At 35.0% G+C, this 20,980-nt stretch overlaps 1 protein-coding gene across 2 annotated transcripts in view; it reads right to left on the bottom strand.

Moving 5' to 3' along the window:
• PALS1 (protein associated with LIN7 1, MAGUK p55 family member) overlaps nt 1-20,980 on the bottom strand; it is a 100,537-nt gene that overhangs the window by 49,274 nt on the left and 30,283 nt on the right. Inside the window, exons 3-4 of one of the 2 annotated variants that reach the window (XM_047795195.1) lie at nt 14,939-15,467; nt 3,616-3,824 (exon numbers count right to left, since the gene is read on the bottom strand). In XM_047795195.1, the coding sequence (XP_047651151.1) occupies nt 3,616-3,824; nt 14,939-15,305 (576 nt within the window). In that variant the 5' untranslated portion in view covers nt 15,306-15,467. The remainder of the gene's footprint in view (nt 1-3,615; nt 3,825-14,938; nt 15,468-20,980) is intronic. The other variant, XM_047795196.1, reaches the window with a different exon arrangement.

Genomic DNA, 20,980 nt, shown 5'->3' with positions numbered 1-20,980 from the left:
TGTTCTTCCACAGTAGTAGGAGATAACTCAGTTTTCACTGGTTGATGGGCATCTGTGTTGTTTCCAGTTTCTAATGACTATCCGGATCCTATAAACGTTTATGCTTAAGCCTTTGGGTGGATATATTTTCATTTCTCACAGGTACATACCCAGACACAGAAATGCTGGGTCACAGATATAGGTACTTTAGCTTTAGTAGACACTGCCAAACATTTTCCAAAGTGGTAGTACCAATTTATATTCCACCAGTACCAATTTATACTCTACTAGTAATATGTCAATTGCTCTATAAGTTCACCAACATTTGATATTGCTTGTCTTTAAACAATTTTTTAGTCATTCTGGTGTCTCTGCAATGGTATTTCATTTTCTAATTTGCATTTTTCTGTTAGCTAATGATGCTGAACACTTTTTCACACTTATTGGCCATTTGGGTCTCCTCTTTTTGTGAAGTCTCCAAGTGCTTTGCCCATTTTTAAAAAACTGAGGAGTCTCTTACTAATTTGTGAGTATTTTTGATCCAAGTTTTATTTATACACATATATGGCAATATCTCAAAATCAAATAATCAAATGCAATTTTCTAGTCTATTGCCTTGTATTTTTACTGGATATGCAAAAATTTATTAAACAAAAAAATCTGAGTTCTCAACCTTCTCTTTTTTTTTTTTTTTGCTTTTTAGGGCTGCACCCGTGGCATATGGAGTACAGGCTAGGGGTCTAATCGGAGCTATAGCTGCCAGCCTACGCCACAGCAACTTGGGATCCGAGCTGCGTCTGTGATCTACATCAGAGCTCACAGCAACACCAGATCCTTAACCCACTGAGCGAGGCCAGGCATTGAATCCCCAAACTCACAGTTCCCAGTTGGATTTGTTTCCGATGTGCCACAATGGGAACTCCCTCTCAATCTTCTCTTGATAAAAGCACTTTAATAACCAAAAAACTTGCTTTGCATTTATTAATAAATATCCTAGATTGTCAAAGATATAATCTAGATCTCAATATTTGAAGTTTTCAAAAGCTGTATTTTTTTTTGGCCGTGCCTGCAGCATGTGGAAGGCCCTGGGGTCAAACCTGTGCCACAGTAGTACTCAAGCTGCAGCAGTGACAAAGTCAGATCCTTAACCTGCTCAGTCACAGAGGAACTCCTGTATTATCTATTTTATATTAAATATTTAACTGACACTTTAGGCTATAAGAACAAAGAACACTTCCTAATGTTTTAAGACATTCTTTCACCAAATTTCTTGAATTTTTTAACTTGGATTAAATTTCCATTTAAAAAGATATAACTGAAGCATGAGATAATTTCTTCCTTTAAATACTGTGTATGAAAATAGCTGGAAGAGTTCCCATCGTGGCTCAGTGGTTAATGAACCCGACTAGCATCCATGAGGATGCAGGTTCGATCCCTGGCCTTGCTCAGTGGGTTAAGTATCTGGCGTTGCTGTGAGCTGTGATGTAGGTCGCAGATGTGGCTCGGATCCTGTGTTGCTGTGACTCTGGAATAGGCCGGTGGCTACAGCTCTGGATGGAACCCTAGCCTGGGAACCTCCAAATGCTGTGAGTGGCCCTAAAAAGACAAAAAAAAAAAAAAAAGAAGAAGAAAAAGAAAAAAAAGAAAGAAAAGAGCTGGAATTATGAATGCTAAAAAGCAAAACATCAGGCAGTAAGCACATGACTGGCCTAGTTAAGTCTTATCCCTCACATGGCCTCAGTATTCAGAAATATACAACAGAATGGTTGAATTAAGTGATTGCTAAGCTTTTCCCAGTTGTAAAATAAAGGCAATGAGTTCATTTAACCTTTAGGAATTTTGTTATCAGATTTAACACTCTTCTTTGATTAGGTCTAAAAATATCCTCTTCTCACATGTTATACACTATAAGTCAGGGCCACCACACGGTTGTGCATGCACAACTCCAGGAGAAGTCATTCACACTGCAGAACAACCCAACATTGCTGCCTTGACTAGGTCTGTCACTTTGCACTCATTTTAAGACCAGTCTCAGGTCAATGTTACGAATCACCTAAACATCCCACCACCACCAAAGCAATACAATACTCAAGTATAACTAAAGGAAGTGAAAGCAAACTTAAAAAATCTCCTTGATATTGTATTTTTACAATTGTGAACCAGGTGCATATGCTAACAGTTCTAAGACTAATATTCAGAATTAATCTTTTAACTCTCTTTCAAAGCATTACTCTTTAAGCCACTTCTAGTTCTTTGCCTCTCAATTCCTAAAACCCTTTAAAGATATGTTGTCTCTTCCTTTCTTTCCACCATATCTGTTCTGTCACTTTCTTCCAATGGAGCAATTTAAATCTTTATTTCTTACATCATTCTCTTTTCTACCTACTGTACTCAATAAAACAAAGGCCTAGTGCTGGCTAGCTAGACAAACCCTCCTCCCAAAAGGGAAGAGAAAGATTATACAGTTATCTATTACGTATTCCTCCCAACCCTGCACAATAAAAGTTTCTCTGAATGAGATCAAAGTACTGTCAGTTATTTCAATCTCTATAGGGAATCTTTAGGAAACCCACTAAAATGTAAGTAACACTACAGGGATAATTTAGTAATAAAAATTTTTTGTATATTTAATTTTAATAATAAAAAGTAAGCACAAAGGATAGGTCTCATCTAGGTCTTTTAAACGAGTAGATGGAAAATTTCCTCTCCTAGGTCACACTCTCCTATCCTGAGCAACACTAGACTTCTCTCAGTCACTCTTACACATAGGATCTTATCTACTGTAGATATCCAAGTGAAAAAAGTACATTCGGTGCTAATCTGAAAAGTGCCTTCTAACCTATTTTACATCTGTAGCTCTGGAAGTCCTATCCTTCCCTCAACCCATTTTCTGTTTTGTGCCCAGGTTCAATAAAACAGATTTACCTGGTGGGCTGCCAGAATTATTAGTTTTTTTAATAACAAAATAGCTTAAAATCCTGTAACAATGACTGAATGTTCATCCCCCCCAAACTGAGGATGACTTACTTACATACATCCTTTTAAAACTTTCAACTTAAAAGATGTTTGCAGGACACATTAAACACTGAACATCCACAAGCAGTCGAAACTAGAGCTAAGTATCAGCATGTTAACATGAGCAACTCTCACTGTACATTAAAATTTAATTACTTTGGATTTTATATATAGTTTCTTAGAGAAAGAACTCCAAAGTATCTATAAAAAACAAATCTTGTAAGTTACATATTTAAGATACCTGATTACTGAATATAATCTAATGTCTTTATTTACCTCGGTTTATAACATATAATGCTAAAAATAAAACTATATTAAAAGTATTAAAAAATTTCCCCTTTATTAATTTAGACAAATATTTCTCTTACAATGCAAATCTGTAGTTGTGTATATAAACCTAATGCTCTTCTTTTCATGAAACAGCCGTGACTCTGAACTAAGTATCTTTTCAGGATAAAATATATGTGAGCAAATCTTTCCTAACAAGATAAATTATTAACATGTGATCAACAGTAATTAATTCTAACAAGTCTTACAGTCACATTGTATTTTCCAAGAATACTGCCTTACTATCACTAACAATTACCTTGTATACGTCAAGGAGGTGTTCAGAATACATACCTCTTGTGCAAGATCTTGCGCATTGGAGATAAGAGGAAATGGAGGACTGGCCTTGTTCATGTGTACTGTGACAGCGTTGTGTATCTTAAACGCATTCTGGAAATCTTTATTTTGTACAAGTTGTAAAAGCAGTGAAATATCCTCCTGGCTCTGAGAATCTACCAAAGTATGTTGGATGTGTTTAAGTGAAGAAAACAAGTCTTCCACTTCTAGCAGGAGAAGGAAAAGGTATCCAAAAATTAATTTTCTTTCTTAATTCCATGTTTTAAGAGAAAATTTCTTGAACCAAAAATAATTTAAGCTTTGAAAAAAACCAAAACTTGCATATATTTTTGAGTATCAAATCGTTGTAATTTTACTGATTTTTAAGACTTTCTAAAAATTATACAACAGAATAAAATAACATTTTTTCAAAAGTGTTTTCAATATGACACACATATCACTAGAAAAATGAGGAACAGAACATATAAATAATTTAAAACCATCAACAGTCCCATCACTTGGAAACAACTCCAAAAGAAAATCTTACTACATTTCTTTTTCGTTAAATGACATTTTGTTTTCCCACATCACCAAATAGTCTTAAAATATATACATATATGATTTTGCACCGTTCTGGTAAAGAATCAATGATTTACAGGCTTTATTTTTTTGCTTTTTATGGCCGCACTCATGGCCTACGGAAGTTCCCAGGCTAAGGGCTAAATCAGGGCTACAGCTCCCAGCCTACACCACAGCCACAGTAACATGGGATCTGAGCCACATCTGTGACCTACACCACAACTCACAGCAATGCTGGATCCTTAACCCACTGAGCAAGGCCAGGGATCAAACCCACATCCTCATGGATACTAGTTGGGTTCATACTGCTGAGCCATGATGGGAACTCCAACAGGCTTTACCAATAATACCAGTTATTTTAATATTTTAAGATATGATATACCTGGAAACTAAGGTATTTACAACTATCTTCTTCTGTATTAAATAATCTTGACTGTTATACTGAATTGTTGTGTCTGCTTTTAATTATTCATTAATTTTTTCTATTTCATGGCTGCACCTGTGGTATATGGAAGCTCCCAGGCTAGGGGTCAAATCAGAGCTGCAGCTGCAGGCATAAGCCACAGCAACAAAAGATCAAACCGCATCTGTGCACTACACTGCAGCTTGCAGCAACACCAGAGCCTTAACCCATTGAGTGAGGCCAGGGATCCACCCTGCATCCTCACAGTGACAAGCCGGCTTCTTAACCCACTGAGCCACAATGGGAACGCCTATGTCTGCTTTTATAGTTATTCTACTTCTCCCTTTGTAATTGTTTCCTTTTGTTGCCCTCTCTCACTTCTGAGGTAAACACGGCATATAATTTTCATTTTTAGAATATTTTAAGCAGCAAGTAAATACTGTAGTCATAAGCCAGCAAAGAAATAGGGGAAGTAAGGTAGGGTAATCTAAACTAGAAATGGCTTAATGAGATAAAACTGGAGATCGAGTATCTTATTTCAGGAGATAAGGTAACAGCTGAGATGTTACACAGACAGGAAATAGGAAATTTTGAGATTAGTCCAAAAGAGATGATAGCTTTAAAGTCAACTTCTCATGTTGATAGGAACTCAGGTAAGTAATACAGGTTCCAGAGAAAGATAAAATCTGGTCAATTTGTTCATATTATGTACCTACTGAGGAGCTCTAAAGACATAAAGACCATCCGGGACAGTTTAAAATACAGGGGAAAAAAAAAAAATCTCAGGGTCCAACTGGAAATGCCTTTCTTTTAGGAGTTTAGGAACCAAGATAAAAGCTACAAGAATAAGAAGGCTGAAAGCAGACGTATAATACAATGAAGTCCCAAAGAGGCTGATGACTTAGTACCTACATACATAAGTAAAGGTTTTTGGGAGAACTTAAGAACTATAATAAATGTCTGAAATAACAAATTTAACTAGGCTTAAATTCTAATTTTGTAGGTCAGCATCAGGACCAATTTATACTCATTAATTATCATCCTTTACAACTTCACTAACCTCTATGAAGTCCTATTCACATTGTTGTTTAATTAATAAAAACTGTTTACACTAAAATTATCTTTTTTTAGGAGTTATCTCTAGACTTACTGCATTAATCCATGTTTCCAGACTAAACTGAGATCATTTGCACTTAAGCTCAGCTTTTATTACAAAAATCACCATTATTGAAAAATTACAAATATGCATTTGGTTTGAATTACATATTGGTCACTACCATTATTAAATAGAAAAATATGGAACGAAATCTTCATTATAGGAATATACATTATTTTATTTAATCCTCATGAAACTCTGAGAAACCTTTCCCAATTAAAAAAAAAAATACCAGAAGTTCCCATTGTGGCTCAGCAGATTAAGAACCTGACTAGTATCCATGAGGCTGTGGCTTTGATCCCTGGCCTTACTCACTGGACTAAGGATCTGGCATTGCCGTGGCTGTGGCACAGGCTGGCAGCTGCAGCTCTGATTAGACCCCTAGCCTGGGAACTTCCATATGCCACAGGTGCAGCCCTAAAAAAAGAAAAAAAGAAAAAACAAAAAACAAACCCTGAGACATATATAACTTCAGATCAAATTTCTACAGATGGAGAAAATGAAGTCATACACAAAAATGGCACCTGGGTAAAGAATATTTTCCTTCAACTTCTAAGGCAGTGCTTTTTCTGCCATACCAAGGGAATAAAAAAAAGATAATTTCATGTTCACACTTATAATACACCCTCCAAATACTACTTTTAGAATACTGTTGTATCTTATTTCTGCCATTTTAACTAAGGATCTTATGCTTTAAATATTTTCTCGGAGTATTTTATTTTAACTCTAACATCACAGTAGTATGCTAGCCAGTACCCTGGGGAAAGTTCAGCAAAAGAAACCAAAACTGTAATCCCTATGAATGTAGAGGCTATGTATGCTGCCTCTGTCTGATAAGTTTTAAAGTCACAGAGAAAGCAACAAATACATATAGCATTAGTCTTAGAATATTGAGTATGATGAATTTACTGAAAAATTCTGAATGGAATTCTGACAAAGAGCTTTTCTTTGATTTTAAGTGCGCTGTCATAATAAAAAACAATTATTGGCAACATCACCTCAGGGATTCTCATTCTTTTAGTTTTACATAAAAATTCTTAATTTCAAAAAGTATTTTGTTGTATGTTTAAAAACCTTTGTTTCTATAAGAAACACCTTTAAAAGCACTTTACAAATACATATAATGCAAAAACAGTAAACTTTCTACACACTTGAAGAATAGTAATTAGATTAAATGCTCCTTAAACAGTAACCACCTAAGTTCTTTGAAATTTTGTGCAATTTCAGAGAGAATTTTAAAAATCCCATTAGAAGCAACTAAATCTGTCCTGTCAAATACATATCCTCTTCTGTAATAATGAAGACAGACAACAAAGCGAGGACAAACTAGAGAGAACAGACCCCATACACAGAGATCAGAAGCTCCCTTCCCCATTTCCAAACACAGAAACAAAACAGGCACAAGGGAAATGAACCACATGGAGGGAGACAGAGAGAGATGAATGGAAAGAAGAATGACACAAGTGCAGATCAGGGAGTGACCAAAGAGAGTACTGAGACACAGCAGTATCCAGAACAAGGCAGGATGGAGGGAAGAAAGAAATGGGGACACTTCGCAGGTGAAGGCAAAGGCAAGCAGAGGAAATCAGGCTTTGGTAATCAATTCTGGTTTGTAACAACTTCTCTGCAAGCAAGTTCTTTATATCTAGTTCAAATTCCTTGTCTTACAGTTTGATCTATTTCCTCTTATTTGATGTTCGGTAAAAATTGTTTTAGATTTCCAACATCTGCCCTAACATTTCATAGAACAGTTAAATCTTATTTATATTAAAAAGAGAGGACACATTATTTAAAAGTAAGAAAAATCACTGACATTTAGCTTTGGGATACAATTAATCAGATAAACACAAACCTAAGTCCATAAATCCACTTCTATCCCCGCCCCCTAAAGTTCTCCTCTTCCCCTGATCTTCTCCTGGCAGCCTAAAAGGTAAAAGAATGAAGACTAAAATAGGTAACAGAAAGTAATCACCAAGAATTACTCTATCTGAAAATCCTATCTTCAAACACCTAAGACTCTGGCGAATTGTCTGGCTGTAAGAGTAAACAATGAAATTACTCAGGGAAGCTGAGGAATTTCCATCTCTGGAGATCTTTCAAAGCAATGGAGATAACCATCTACCCTGGATTAGTTTTGCTATTTTCACTTACTGCTATCATTTACCCCACATGAAAAGAGTTTCTACAATTCTATTCTAGCATTAAGATTCTTCCATTTCACTGTTTCAATAATACTGATTCTTTTAACTTATCCTCAGAAATTTCTATGTTTCAACCAACTTCATGACTTTTTTCTGAAAACTTGTGAAGATTTCTTCTTTCCCCCTAAACTGTAGAGTCAAATTGAATATTCAAGGAACTTAGTAGTTTTCCATATGAGGAAATTATACCAGTTTCCAGTATACCTACATGCTCACTCAGAATTAGAACATTTATTTAGGAAATCTTTGCTTAAGTAGGAGTGGGTAGTCTTTCTCTCTCTTTTTTTAATTTAAGGACATAAAATTCAGATCTCTGAACTTTGATTTTCAGTGGACTTGGTCAAAATGAATTTATTAAAAATTATCAGAAGCTCATGAAAGATCCTGAACAGTAATCATTAACAAATCTAGACAAGCAAAGATAGCTGATAAAGATGGCAAAGCAAAAAATCTTAGCTCTAAATGTGTAAGACAATGGAAAAATATCATTGAACTGATTACTATCCAATCAAGTATAAAAGCTTCCTGATGTTTTTCTGGACAAAACTGAAAGGAGTTTGGTGAGCAAGAAAAACACCCAAATTTGAAGTCAGAATACCTGGGTCCTAGTTGTGGAGTGGGTCCCTTATTAGCTGCATTATATGTCACTGGACAACCCTTCTCAAGTCTCTGGTCCCTTCTATAAAATGAGTGGGTTTGACTTTGACAGTATTCTCAAACTTTTGTTAGCAATCCACTAAAAATATTTATTATTTCTCAACCCAGTATACATTCCTATTTGAAATAAGATTTATGAATACTTATGTGCAATATAAGGTACTTTAGTATTTTTTATTCCAGTTCTTAAAAAAATTACTGGTTGACTGGATGGCTAAAAATAAAAAGACATACAATAACAAGTAGAAACAAGGATGTAGAAAGACTACAACCCTCACACAATGCTAGCAAGAAGGTAAAACAGTGCAGGTACTGTGGAGGATATGACAGTTCTTCAGTAAGTTAAACACAGAATTACCGTATGATCCAGCAACTCTACTCCTAGGTATATACCTCAAAGAACTGAAAACAGGTGTTTAAACAAAAAATTATACATAAATATTCATAACAGCACCATTCACAATAGCTGAAAGGCAGAAACAACCCAACTGTTCCACCAACAGATGAACAGATAAACAAAACATGCTATTTCCAGAGTCGAATATTATTCAGCCATAAAAAGGAAAGGAATGAAGTACTGGTTTATGCTACAACACAGATGAACCTTGAAGACATTTTGCTACATGAAACGAAACCAGTCATAAAAGACCACATATTGTATGATTCAGTTAGATGAAATGTCCCAAATAAACAAATCCACAGACAGAAAGATTAGGGTGGTTAGGAATTGGGGAGAGGGGAGAATAGGGAGTAAATGCTAATGGATCCAGAGTTTCTCTTGAAGTAATGAAAACACTCTATGTAACAGTGATGGCTGCACAATCTTGTGAATGTACTAAAAACTCATGAATTATACACTTTAAGAGTGAATCTTATGGTATATGAATAATATCTTTAAAAAGCTGTTGTTTTAAAAAATGAAATAAAAAAATTACTGGTTAAGATTTGCAAACTAATTTCACAAACTAGAAGATCAGATGATACCTAGTGTCTTCTGGTTCTTACAAAAGTTAAATTTTAGTCGAACTTACAATGTTCAACAATGCTTATATATATTTTTCACTTGGTCCTAAATAAAATACTGATACTGAGCCTCAAAAAACTTAAGTAACTTGTTAAAAGTCAACAGCAAGTGAGGGTTAAAAAGTATTTAAACTCTACATCTAATTTCAGGCATCCCTGCACTTTCCAATACACAATGATGTCATGCATTTCTGAACATTTAATGATGCAAGTTCTTCCACAGGTGAAAAAGTTATTAAAACCTATTAATAACAGGTGGGATGAAGTTGAGACACACTGCATCAAAAACTAAATGGCAGAGCAGTTAATTATTTTTTTGTAGAATTATGCATATTTAATAACCAAACATTACACGACTATACACATATTCTAATGAATTTTTTAATCTTTATTTCAGGTTAGTTCTTCTTTCAGCAATCCGAACAAATCAGAAAACTGTCAAATGGTCCCAACATTTTAAACTTGGTACTGATGGGTCTAATCATTTCATGTCCAGGAAAAAAAAAAAAGCTCCCCTCAAAGAATTGGAAGTATCTATAGCAGCTGAGTGAAAACTTAATAGCAGGAATAATTAACTTCTCAGAAATAGTATGAACTCAAGGTTTACTGGGATTGGAATTTTGTTTGTTGGCATTAAGTAAATTTTACTTTAAAGGTCAATCTCCAAAAGTTTATTACAAGCAGCAAAATTCCGGTATATCCCATGGTCACTCAAGAGTCAAATAACATGAGAAAGAAATGTGGAAGAATTATTTTACTTTATAACCTCAAAATAGTTTGAAATGCAGAAACATCTGGCAAAAAAAAAAAAAAATGTAGGTACTAATCAATACTGAAACATGGCATTATTAATGTGAAAACATTTTATTCAGCCTAGTTTTCTTCCCTTGGTATGTCTTTTTTATTTTTTCTTGTCACTAATAGCATATGGCATAAATTAGAAGGCCCCTAATCACAAATTTCAAGAATCTCCTTATTAGCCACAAAACAGCTCACCATGAATGTATGGAGATGGGTGGGTATGTGTGCCTTTCCCGATGTCTCTTCAAAAGCTGATTATCATAAAGTCACATCTATGATCCATGAGAATCCCAGCTTATTCCCTTTAAATATTTTGTATACTATATTTACTTATCTACAATCCTGGCCCCAAATTACTTATCTGTGACTAAAAGTCAATAAAACAGTGAAATTTATAATCAAAATATATCTGAAGATGATCCTACTCTACCTCACCGTACTCTAACTTGCATCTGCTCTTTTCCTAGGATTTTTCTCACAAGATAGTATGCTTTGCTTATGAAAAAATAAGACAATGATATTTTATTTGCAGCAAAGCAAGTTTTTAATAACTCGTCAATTTTAGGGAAAGCTTAACTAATATTTTATAATTTATACTTCTAAAGTGAATTATTCACTTGAAATTCCCACATCAGTACTTTCTAATTTTCTTTTCTTTTCTTTCTCTTTTTTTTTTTTTTGGTCTTTCTAGGGCCCCACCTGTGGCATATGGAGGTTTTCAGGCTAGGGGTCGAATCACAGCTGTAGCCGCCAGCTTACACCACAGCTACAGCAACACCAAAACCAAGCCGCATCTGCGACCTACACCACAGCTCATGGCAACAGCAGATCCTTAACCCATTGAACAAGGGCAGGGATTGAACCCGTAACCTCATGGATCCTAATCAGATTCGTTTCTGCTGCACCACGATGGGAACTCCCTATTTTCTAATTTTCACTAAGATTCTGACTGCTTTTTAAAAAGAAAATTTGGTTTATCCTTTCTGAATATTTTCTATCAACTCCGTCCCTGCACTTTCATAACTGTACGGTACCAAATTTAAAAATACTTTCATTAAAAACCACCACTCAGACAATTAAAGAATCTAACCTTTCCAATCACATTTTCAATTCTTTAAAGAGTATTTTCTCTACTCACAGATAAATGATGATGCGTCATTTGGAAACTGAAGGCTCCTTCTTAAAGAAAGAAATCAGTTGCCCGAACTTTTCCTCATTTAAAACAAGGATGCTGTTTCTGGCTGTGAAAAAAGCTGGGACATTTTCTCCTGGCATTTGTGTACTAATCAAAACACTGGCAGGGAGACTCATACAACTTTAAGGGAGTACTGCTGTAGTTTGATGTGTTAGCAAATTATAAATAGAAAAAAATGTCTGGTACTGTCCATCATACTTACTCTTAAAATGAAAACTTAAAACTGAGTATAACCAAAAACTGAAGATTTGACTGACAATAACAACTTTCTAACTTACAACTTTTCATGTTTCCTCCAATTAACACATTTGTGTTGAGTGTATTAAAACTTAATCTGTCATTTACTTCGCAAAACATGAACTATTCTATGAAATGACTTACAGATACCAGTACCAGGTATCTGTAAAATAAAATATATTTATAACAGCCTTAAGTTCAAAGATTGCACAAATATATTTTTGAAAACTACAATGGATTTTAAGTTGGAAGAAAATATGGCTATCCTTTATTCTACACTTGTAGAAAAATTAACCAACTAGGATACAAACAGAAATAGGAAAAAGCAAAAAATTCAGAAGAAATGGCCCCAATTTTCTGTGCTCAGGGGGAAAAATTAAAAATAAAAATTTCCCATGTATATCCAACTTAAGCTGTATTTATTTCTTTATGGAGTACATGAATACTGTCTATTAGATGGACATTTATGTCTGATTCAAGTAAAACAAATAGACAAATACACTGATCTTAAAGAAATTTAAAGTGAAAAACACAAGACTCAATCCAGGCTTGGGTTGGATAAATTACAGTGTAAGCTTCCTCCAAGTCATAGAGAATACAGAATATTTAAAAAAATAATGGAGTAGTAGGAGATTAAGGCCAGTAAGAGGCCAATTGGGGATGAAATATTTTTAACAAAACTCTTAGGGAAAAAAGAGCTTAAAATTCCTTTACATAAATGTATTTTTTAAAATATTTATCTGTTTTCACTATAATGAGTTTCATCTTAAGGCATTTAACAGACTTCACTATGAACACAAGCATGATTTCTTAAATCACAGAGAAGCTGCAAACTGCTTTCTGTCAAGAGATGTGGATCTTTAATAAATGTATAGCAAAGAAAAGAAGCATCAATTATTTGGAATATGATATACAGCACAAATGAACCTTTCCACAGAAAAGAAACTCATGGACTTGGAGAACAGACTTGTGGTTGCCAAGGGGGAGGGGGAGGGAGCAGGATGGACTGGGAGACAGGTTAATAGATGCAAACTAATGCATTTGGAGTGGATAAGCAATGAGATCCTGCTGTATAGCACAGGGAACTCTATCTAGTCACTTGTGATGGAACATGATGGAGGATAATCTGAGAAAAAAAATACATACATACATATATATATAGATATAGATATATATACACACATGTATGACTGGGTCACTTTGCTGTACAGTAGAAAATGACAGAACACGGTAAACCAACCATAATGGAAAAAATAAAAATCACAAAATAAAAAGAAAAAAATGAAGTAGCATGTAAAGATGTCCACAATATAGGGTTTGTGAGACAATCAGGTTACAAAATAGAATAAAGAATACAATAAAGTCAATTTATTTGGGGAAAAAAAAAAAGAAGCCGATGATACGATGTAGCAGAAACTGTTCTAGACTTAGAATATAAAGATTTAGTGATGAACTAATCTAGTATATATGGTACCTTTGGGTAAGTAAGAAACAAGTGCTCCACTCTTGGTAGCCAAAGCTCCTGTCCAATAAGTAAAGAGCTGGCTGGATATCAGGCTCCACTCAAACGCCTCTGCTCTCTGTAGGAGTACATCAACTACACATCCAGGATCAGGCAAATTCAAATTTCTACCGTTTAGCATGGAGTATTACATAGGTGATTTAACTGATGTTCAATTTCTTTACCTCCAAAATGGAGATTACACAGACCTGTTAACAGGACTACTGTGATGTTTGCTAGAGCATCTAGTACAGGGTTCAATAGACAATTAAATGGCAAAACAACAACAATGAAAATGCTCTCCTTCCATAGAAAAGTGAAGTGTCTCTCTTTTCACATCTATAAATAATAAACCCACTGAGAAATAAAATAATTTGACTTAGCCTGGTTTTCAGGGAACACAAGTTAATATATACCACTAACACCAGTTCGGGCATCCCTCTTGTGTGTGTGCAGGAAGAGAGGGCAGTAAGTTCAATGATGAAATATTTTAAGTTTGATGGAGTTCCCATCATGGCTCAGCAGCTAATGAACCAATTAGCATCCATGAGGACGTGGGTTCTATCCCTGGCCTTGCTCAGCGGGTTAAGGGTGCGGCATTGCTGTGAGTTGTGGTGTAGAAATATTTTAAGTTTGGAAACATACATTTGACACCAATCTCTTATAGGTCCATAATGCCTATTAGCAATTTGAAACTGTAAGAGGTACTGTAATAAGAAACTGTTTAACTTATTTAACCCACTGTTCTCAAAATTTATTTGATCACTAGAATTCTTTTCTGTTTATCAATATCTCATGGCACTAGTTTTTTTGGTTTTCTTCACAAAATGAAATTTGGGAATAGTTAGTATAGAGACTTCTGAGCCATGTTTTATGTGTATTATGCCAAAGGAACAGTACCCGTTCTTCTCATTAACAGCCATTAATTAAAGTCAAATCAATGATAAGATACAGATATTAATTACTATTTTATAAACTTTAAGGAAATCAGAAATTCAAAACCTGAAAACTGCTTTTCAGTAATTTTGACATAAAAGTTTGAATTTGATGTAAATGTGAATTTCAAGGCTCTAAATGTTAGGTCTCATATAGAAAATTTTAATTCAAAGATTAGATATAAAAATCATGATGCAGTGGGGGTTTGGGATTGGCTATACACAATCCCAAACCCTCTGTGGTATATGGAATGATTGGCCAATGAGAACCTGCTGTATAGCACAGGGTATTCTACCCAATATTCTGTGATAATCTATGTGGGAAAAGAATCTGAAAGAGAACGGTTCTTGTACATGTATAAATGAATCACTTTGTTGTACACCAGAAATGATCACCACATTGTAAATCAACTATAGTTAAATAAAACTTAAAAAAAAAAAATCATGTTGCAGTGACTGACTATATACCTTAGCTCTACTGGGCTAACAGCAAACAATGGCTATAAGGCCCTTCCAAGAAAAGAAGTGATCTTGGCTTGAATTCAAATTGTTATTACTTATATTCTCTTACATCCCTCTTCTTTCCTATAGACATTTATGTAAAGGCAAGAGAAACAAAACCAAAACATTGTTGTTCTGCTGTTTTTACTTACCTAATATTTTCACAGCATGATGAGGACTTTCTAAGACAATTCCTTCTTCTGTATCAAATATGGGGTTATCTATTCCAGTTTTTGGAGGAATTTGGGCTAGTTTCTTTAGTCTCATGGAAGAATTAAGGTCAAGTTCTTGTTTTTTCCCTTCTTCCTCTCGCCTACGCCTCATGTCCTCCTGTTGTTGCCGAATACGTTCCAATTGTGCGCTTCGACGTACTGGCATCATCCTGGTGCCCAAATCTCCAGGGCAGTCAACAGCCATCTCTCGATGCTTCTGATGTTCCTCTGGTGATGCAAGATCAACATTTTTTACTTCGCTGTCTGATTCCTCAGTAACATGCCCATTCATATGGGATGTTGTCATGGTTATCTATAAAAACCTGTACCACTTTTTAGAAATCAATTTTTCCCATAAAGCCAATCTCTTGATTCTGTAGTATAAAATCCATGTTACTTCAAAAAAAAAAAAAAAAAAAACTTCTCACATCACATAATAATGCTACGGAAATGTATCCATGAAGGAAATCTAAGGGGAAAGATGGGGAAAAAGAGTGTAAGAATTACAATATCAAAGTAGATTTCACATAGCCCACTTCTAATCTCTATCTCTACACAATACAGAAAATACCCCATTAACTATATAATATTATTTTGCTGTACAGATTACTTTCCTTTCATTTCACAGATCTGAAGAAATCAAGGTCTTTCAAAAAAGAAAAAAGGAAAAAAAAAAAAAAAGCCCCTCTCAAGCCTCTCAAGTACTTGAAGCATACTGTTTAATTTCACAGCTAATAAAAATTATGTATCAGAAAATTTAGCAAAGCAGAAAAGTAAAGTTCTGGGTACCAGGTTTAGTAGCAAATATGCTATTTAAGTTATAAAGATGTTTTAATCATCTTTATAGTTGTCTCAACACAGTACTTTATGCTCAATATACATGAGATTGAAATATTTTCCTAGCTAACTGCTAGAAAACCTGGCATAGAGCAAGCCATGTTGGTGGTTCACTTGAGATACAGGCAGCATTATGGGAGACAATTCACTTTTAGTTTATGAGATGAAGAAGATAACCAATAAAAATAAATTTTAATTAGCAGTTAAGGCATATACAGGATAAAATCACATTAAGTGAGAAAAATACTATGTGGGTTATCAGTCTTTATAACTGGACACACTAAAAAAAAAGAATTAGAGTTAACTTTTTACAAGGATTCATTTAGAGAAAATCGAAGTTATCTGCCACTCAAAAATGTTGTAAAGTCATACTGTACAGCACACGAGAACATATTATATTAGACCTGGAGACCAGAAAACTGAATTTTAATTTTTGTTCTGCTACTGCTTTTAGCTTTATGATTTAAGATTAGTTTCTCTCTGAACTTCAGATCCCTTTGGAAAATTTATTCACAGATTTGTTTTGAGTTTTAAATGAGAGTATATTAAGTTTTAGAACTAAAAAATAGTTATATTAATTCTATTAATTTGATTCTATTTTAAAAATCTTTCAACATACTTTAGACAAGAAAAATATTTTACTAGATGACACTGGCTTTTCATCAAGCCATTTCTTGGACATAAATAGGCAGATTGTTTACATATATGTAAACCCACACATTAAATCTAATTAGTCTTCTTTTGCTCAAGACTTTAAAAATATTTACAATAATAAACCTTCTATCTCCTTGACTTGAGCAGCACTTCAGTAAACAGGTTGGTTAGAGAACATGCCAACTAAGCAAAAGCTGAGTTTTCAGACAATACTAATGCTAACCAACTTTCTCTGAAACAAACTGCTTAACACAAACCCACCTAACTACCAGAAAACACTTCGCCAACAATCAGGAAAAAAGATGCAAGCTACTTAAGCTAGTAGAATTACTTTTTCACAAGAATTTTGGTAATTTTTCTGTCTTCCATCCAAATTTTAGCTTCTCTATTTACAACTATGTAATTTACATATAAATAACTTATTTATCATTAAATTGTCTTCTTTTTCATTAAAAACAAGAGTTATTAGAATTGTTAAATCATTCCAAAGTTTTATTTATCGATTATATACAAATGCAAATCCAACTTATTTAATATTTTCATTACAAGTAAGCAGACATTTATGTAGGAATTACTGTAGTGTTATGTTTAATTTTAATTAAAAAAAAAAAAACCTAGGAGTGAAGTTCCTAATAAACCAAGACAGGGAGTTCCCTGTCATGGCTCAGTGGTTAACAAACCCGAATAGCATACATGAGGATGCAGATTTGATCCCTGGCCTCGATCAGTGAGTTAAGAATCCCTAGGCGGTGTTACTGTGAGTTGTAGTGTAGGTTGCAGATGTAGCTAGGATGTGGCTGAGGCATAGGCCAGCAGCTACAGCTCCAACTGGACCCCTAGCCTGGGAACCTCCATGTGCTCCGGGTAAGGCCCTAGAAAAAAAAAAAAAATACTAGGAGTGTATATACCTCCAGAAAATTGAAACTTTCAAGTTTCTCTACTTATAACATTTGCTGGATATTAAAAATCAAACTTAATCATGAGCATTTATATATATGTGTATATATATATCCCAGTCTATAAAAATCATGATCTGAAATTAAAACAGCTTAAAAACTGTAAGGCTGTGTCCATGTTCACTATACTAAATTATGCAGGGGAAATTATAATCATGCACAAGGAACAGGGTCAGGTGATCTGGCTCAGAGTTCTCATGCTTGGACTATGACCATGCTTGTCTATCTGGATCTGGCCTTTTACTCTTGGAAAAATTTCTGCAACCTGGTGTTAATCCACCTAAATCTCCATTTTAGTCATCTCCCTTAGAGTGTTCACAGTCCAGTGGGAGAGAGAGTAAAGAAAATGAATTCTTCCTAGTTGATTTCTCCTCATTAGATTCTAAATTTGTTAAAAACTGGAGTCATTCCTGTCTTATTTTTATACCTCCCTGTGCTTAAAACAGTACATATCATATAGGAAGTGGTTATCAAGTAACTGTTCAACTAAAATTAGAAATGCCTTAAATTCACAGATGATGCACAGACGATGGGCTCTAAGATTCAATTTGTGGTAAATGTATCCTTATGTTATGTATACAAAACATAAGGATACATGCCTTGGAGCAGCATTTCAAAGAACAACTAAAAATTAACCAGATAAAACAGTCTGTTCCAGGCAGAGGGAATCACAAAATCACAAGACTGATAGGAACGAAGAACTCGAAAATATGGCACTTTCAGAAAGTAGAACAGAATGCAAAAGGCTGGATGGGGAGTTCCCACTGTGGCATAGTGGGGTAAGGAGCCAGCACTACCACAGCTGTGGTGTAGGTCACAGCCACAGCCTGGATTTGATCCCTGGCCCAGGAACTTCCATATGCTGTGGGTGTAGCTAGGAAGAAAAAAAAAAGCCTGGTGGGACGATGGGAACACGTCATACATGAATGACGACAAAACTAGAAAGGCAAGCAGGGGGCCAGATGGAAGAAAAGCAACATCCAAAGACTGACCTTTATCCTGAAAGTTGTAAGAATCATTACAGGATTTAAAGCAGGGGATAACATGACCACACTCAGTTTTAGAGAAATATCACTGTGGTAGAAGGCAGAGGACAGATTGAAGGGTGGCAATGAGACCAGTTTGAAGGCAACTGTAAGAAATGGGGTCCTGAACAAAGACAGTGAGAATGAAAAAAGTTTTATTAAAGAAATATGTAGGTTACAGAATTATTAAAAAGTTGGTATCATTATTTATATCGTAGGGCAAAAAGAAGAGGAGAAAGAGGAGGAAAAAAGAAGTAGTAGTAGAAGTAGCAGTAGCAACAACTACAAGTACTGAACACATAATTCTACGCCAGACATTACTGCAAGCACTTCACACAGTATTCACTCTTTAATCCTCATTACAACTCTAAAAGTAGGTCCAAATATGCCTGTTTTATAGATAGATCAGGAATGGGGACTGGAATAGGCCTTGAAGATAGGATGAAGGAGTAAGAACAATAAAAGTACAAACAAGGCTAGCTGAACTAAAGCAGTCAGTCTGTAAAAGAGAATATTGGCTAGAAAATCTGACTGGGTCCAGTTTATGAAAGGTCTTAAATATAAATCCTTAATCTGAAGGCAGTAAGGAAGCCATCAAAGATTTGGAAAAGATGGGTGATTTAAACATAAATTTAACTGAGCACTTACTTGGCTAGGTTCCAGGGTTAGAGAGACAAGATCCCTGCCCATTGGTTTATCTTCCAAAATGTCCTACAGGAATCTAGACACTAATGTGTCTAGAATTAAACTCATATTTCCCTTTAATTCCCTCTATTCTCCTTGATCCTTTCCCTCCACTCTCAATTCAAATTAATGGCACTATATCTATCCAGTTACCCAAGACAGCATAATGTTTAAGAGTATAGGCTCCAAAACCAGACTGCCTAGGATCTAACCCTTGCCTAAATACATCCTCCTCTGGATTTCCATAATCTCCCAAACTGGATGTGTGCCTCCTCTAGAATGCCACAATCCCTATCGCATCTCTGATCAAACTCAACTAGAGATATTAGTATCTCTGTCTGCCCCACCAGACCAGAAACCCTTGGAGGTCAGGAACCATGCTGACCTATCTCTGGATCCCGACATTGCCCAGCACAGGATCAAGCAAACTGGAGGTTTCAGACTCTGAACCCAGGCCCAGGCAGTGTGACTTCGTGGTCACTATCTATGAGTCACTAGGTAGACAGCAATGTCATTAACTAAAATGGAGAATTTAAGAGAAGGAGAATTAGAAGGGGAGAGAAATTAAAAGGTACTCTAGAGGTTTAGTTTTGGACACAATTTCAAGGTGACTATAAGTCATAAAGATATTTCATCTAATCAATAGGAATCTAGGTGATCTCTACAGCCCTGATAACTAGTAAGGAATAAACCCTAATTAAACATATGAACAAAATTACTCCTCAGTTCAGAAGAACTGGTAGCTTTCATACTGCCAAGAGAACAGAATCCAAACTCACAAGGTAAATCCAAACTTTTTAATTGTATCTTTTACTACTTTCCTGTACAAACCTATTTACTAGCTTCCGCATTTATGCATGCCTATTCCATATCTTTCTCTTCCTGCCCAAATGCCTTATGAACTAAAAAATACAAACTGCTTGTCCTTTCAATCTTGTGTATAGATCTATCACAAATCACTATTCTTTCAAGAAAATTTTCCAGATTACCTCAGTTAAATAATGACCTCACCATACAAACACTCCAAAAGACTTCACAGTTCTCACAAGTTAATTCATGAGGTCTATGACAGATTCTTCTAGAAGCAAAGAGACATCATGCTGTCCCACAGTTGTAGCATTAAAGATCACTGTAATTTTTAAACAGGCAAACCATGAATAGTCTAGTTCATGTATGTAGTCAACTCATACCAATAAACAATGAGAAAGTCCCAGTCCAAAGGAATTAATAGTCTCACCCTCAAGGAAAAAACCGACCAACCAACCAAAAAAAAAAAAAAAGAAAGAAAAACCCAAAAAGGAACAAACAAAAATCTCAAAAAAACTCAACAGTCCTTTGTTTGACAATTTGGATGCTAGTAAATGACTGAACTAGAGAATTACCTCCTTATGTATAAATATTTCCTTATGCAGATAATATATAGTTTAACAAGCCGCTACTAGCTCTAAGAGTACTCCTCTCTTCTCAATTCTCTAATTATAAACTGTTTCAAAAATGCCTCAAGGCCCATCTTTTAAATCCTTATCAGAGTGCTAGTTTATTACTCCCCCAACCCTCTGTGTGGAAAAAAAAGAAAAAAATAATAAATAAATAAAGCAAAATTCCTACATATTTCACAAAGCAAGAAAATGAATTTTAAGGTTGGCAGGCCAAAGCTGTTTCAATGCTAAGTTCAAACTAGTGGGAGAGAAAGGGCTTTGTTTATGTGAACTGAATACAGAGAAGGGGGTAAAAAGAAGCTAAATAAGCTTCAAAAAGTACAAATGATTGAGACTGGGGGGCCTGAAATAGCCTGAGGGATATAGGCCCACTGAAAACTCCAACAT

Source organism: Phacochoerus africanus, chromosome 9 (genome assembly GCF_016906955.1).
Source record: "Phacochoerus africanus isolate WHEZ1 chromosome 9, ROS_Pafr_v1, whole genome shotgun sequence".
NCBI classification, from domain to species: Eukaryota; Metazoa; Chordata; class Mammalia; order Artiodactyla; family Suidae; genus Phacochoerus; species Phacochoerus africanus.
The sequence above is the reverse complement of the archived record's forward strand: the minus strand, read 5'-3'. Positions and strand labels throughout refer to the sequence as shown.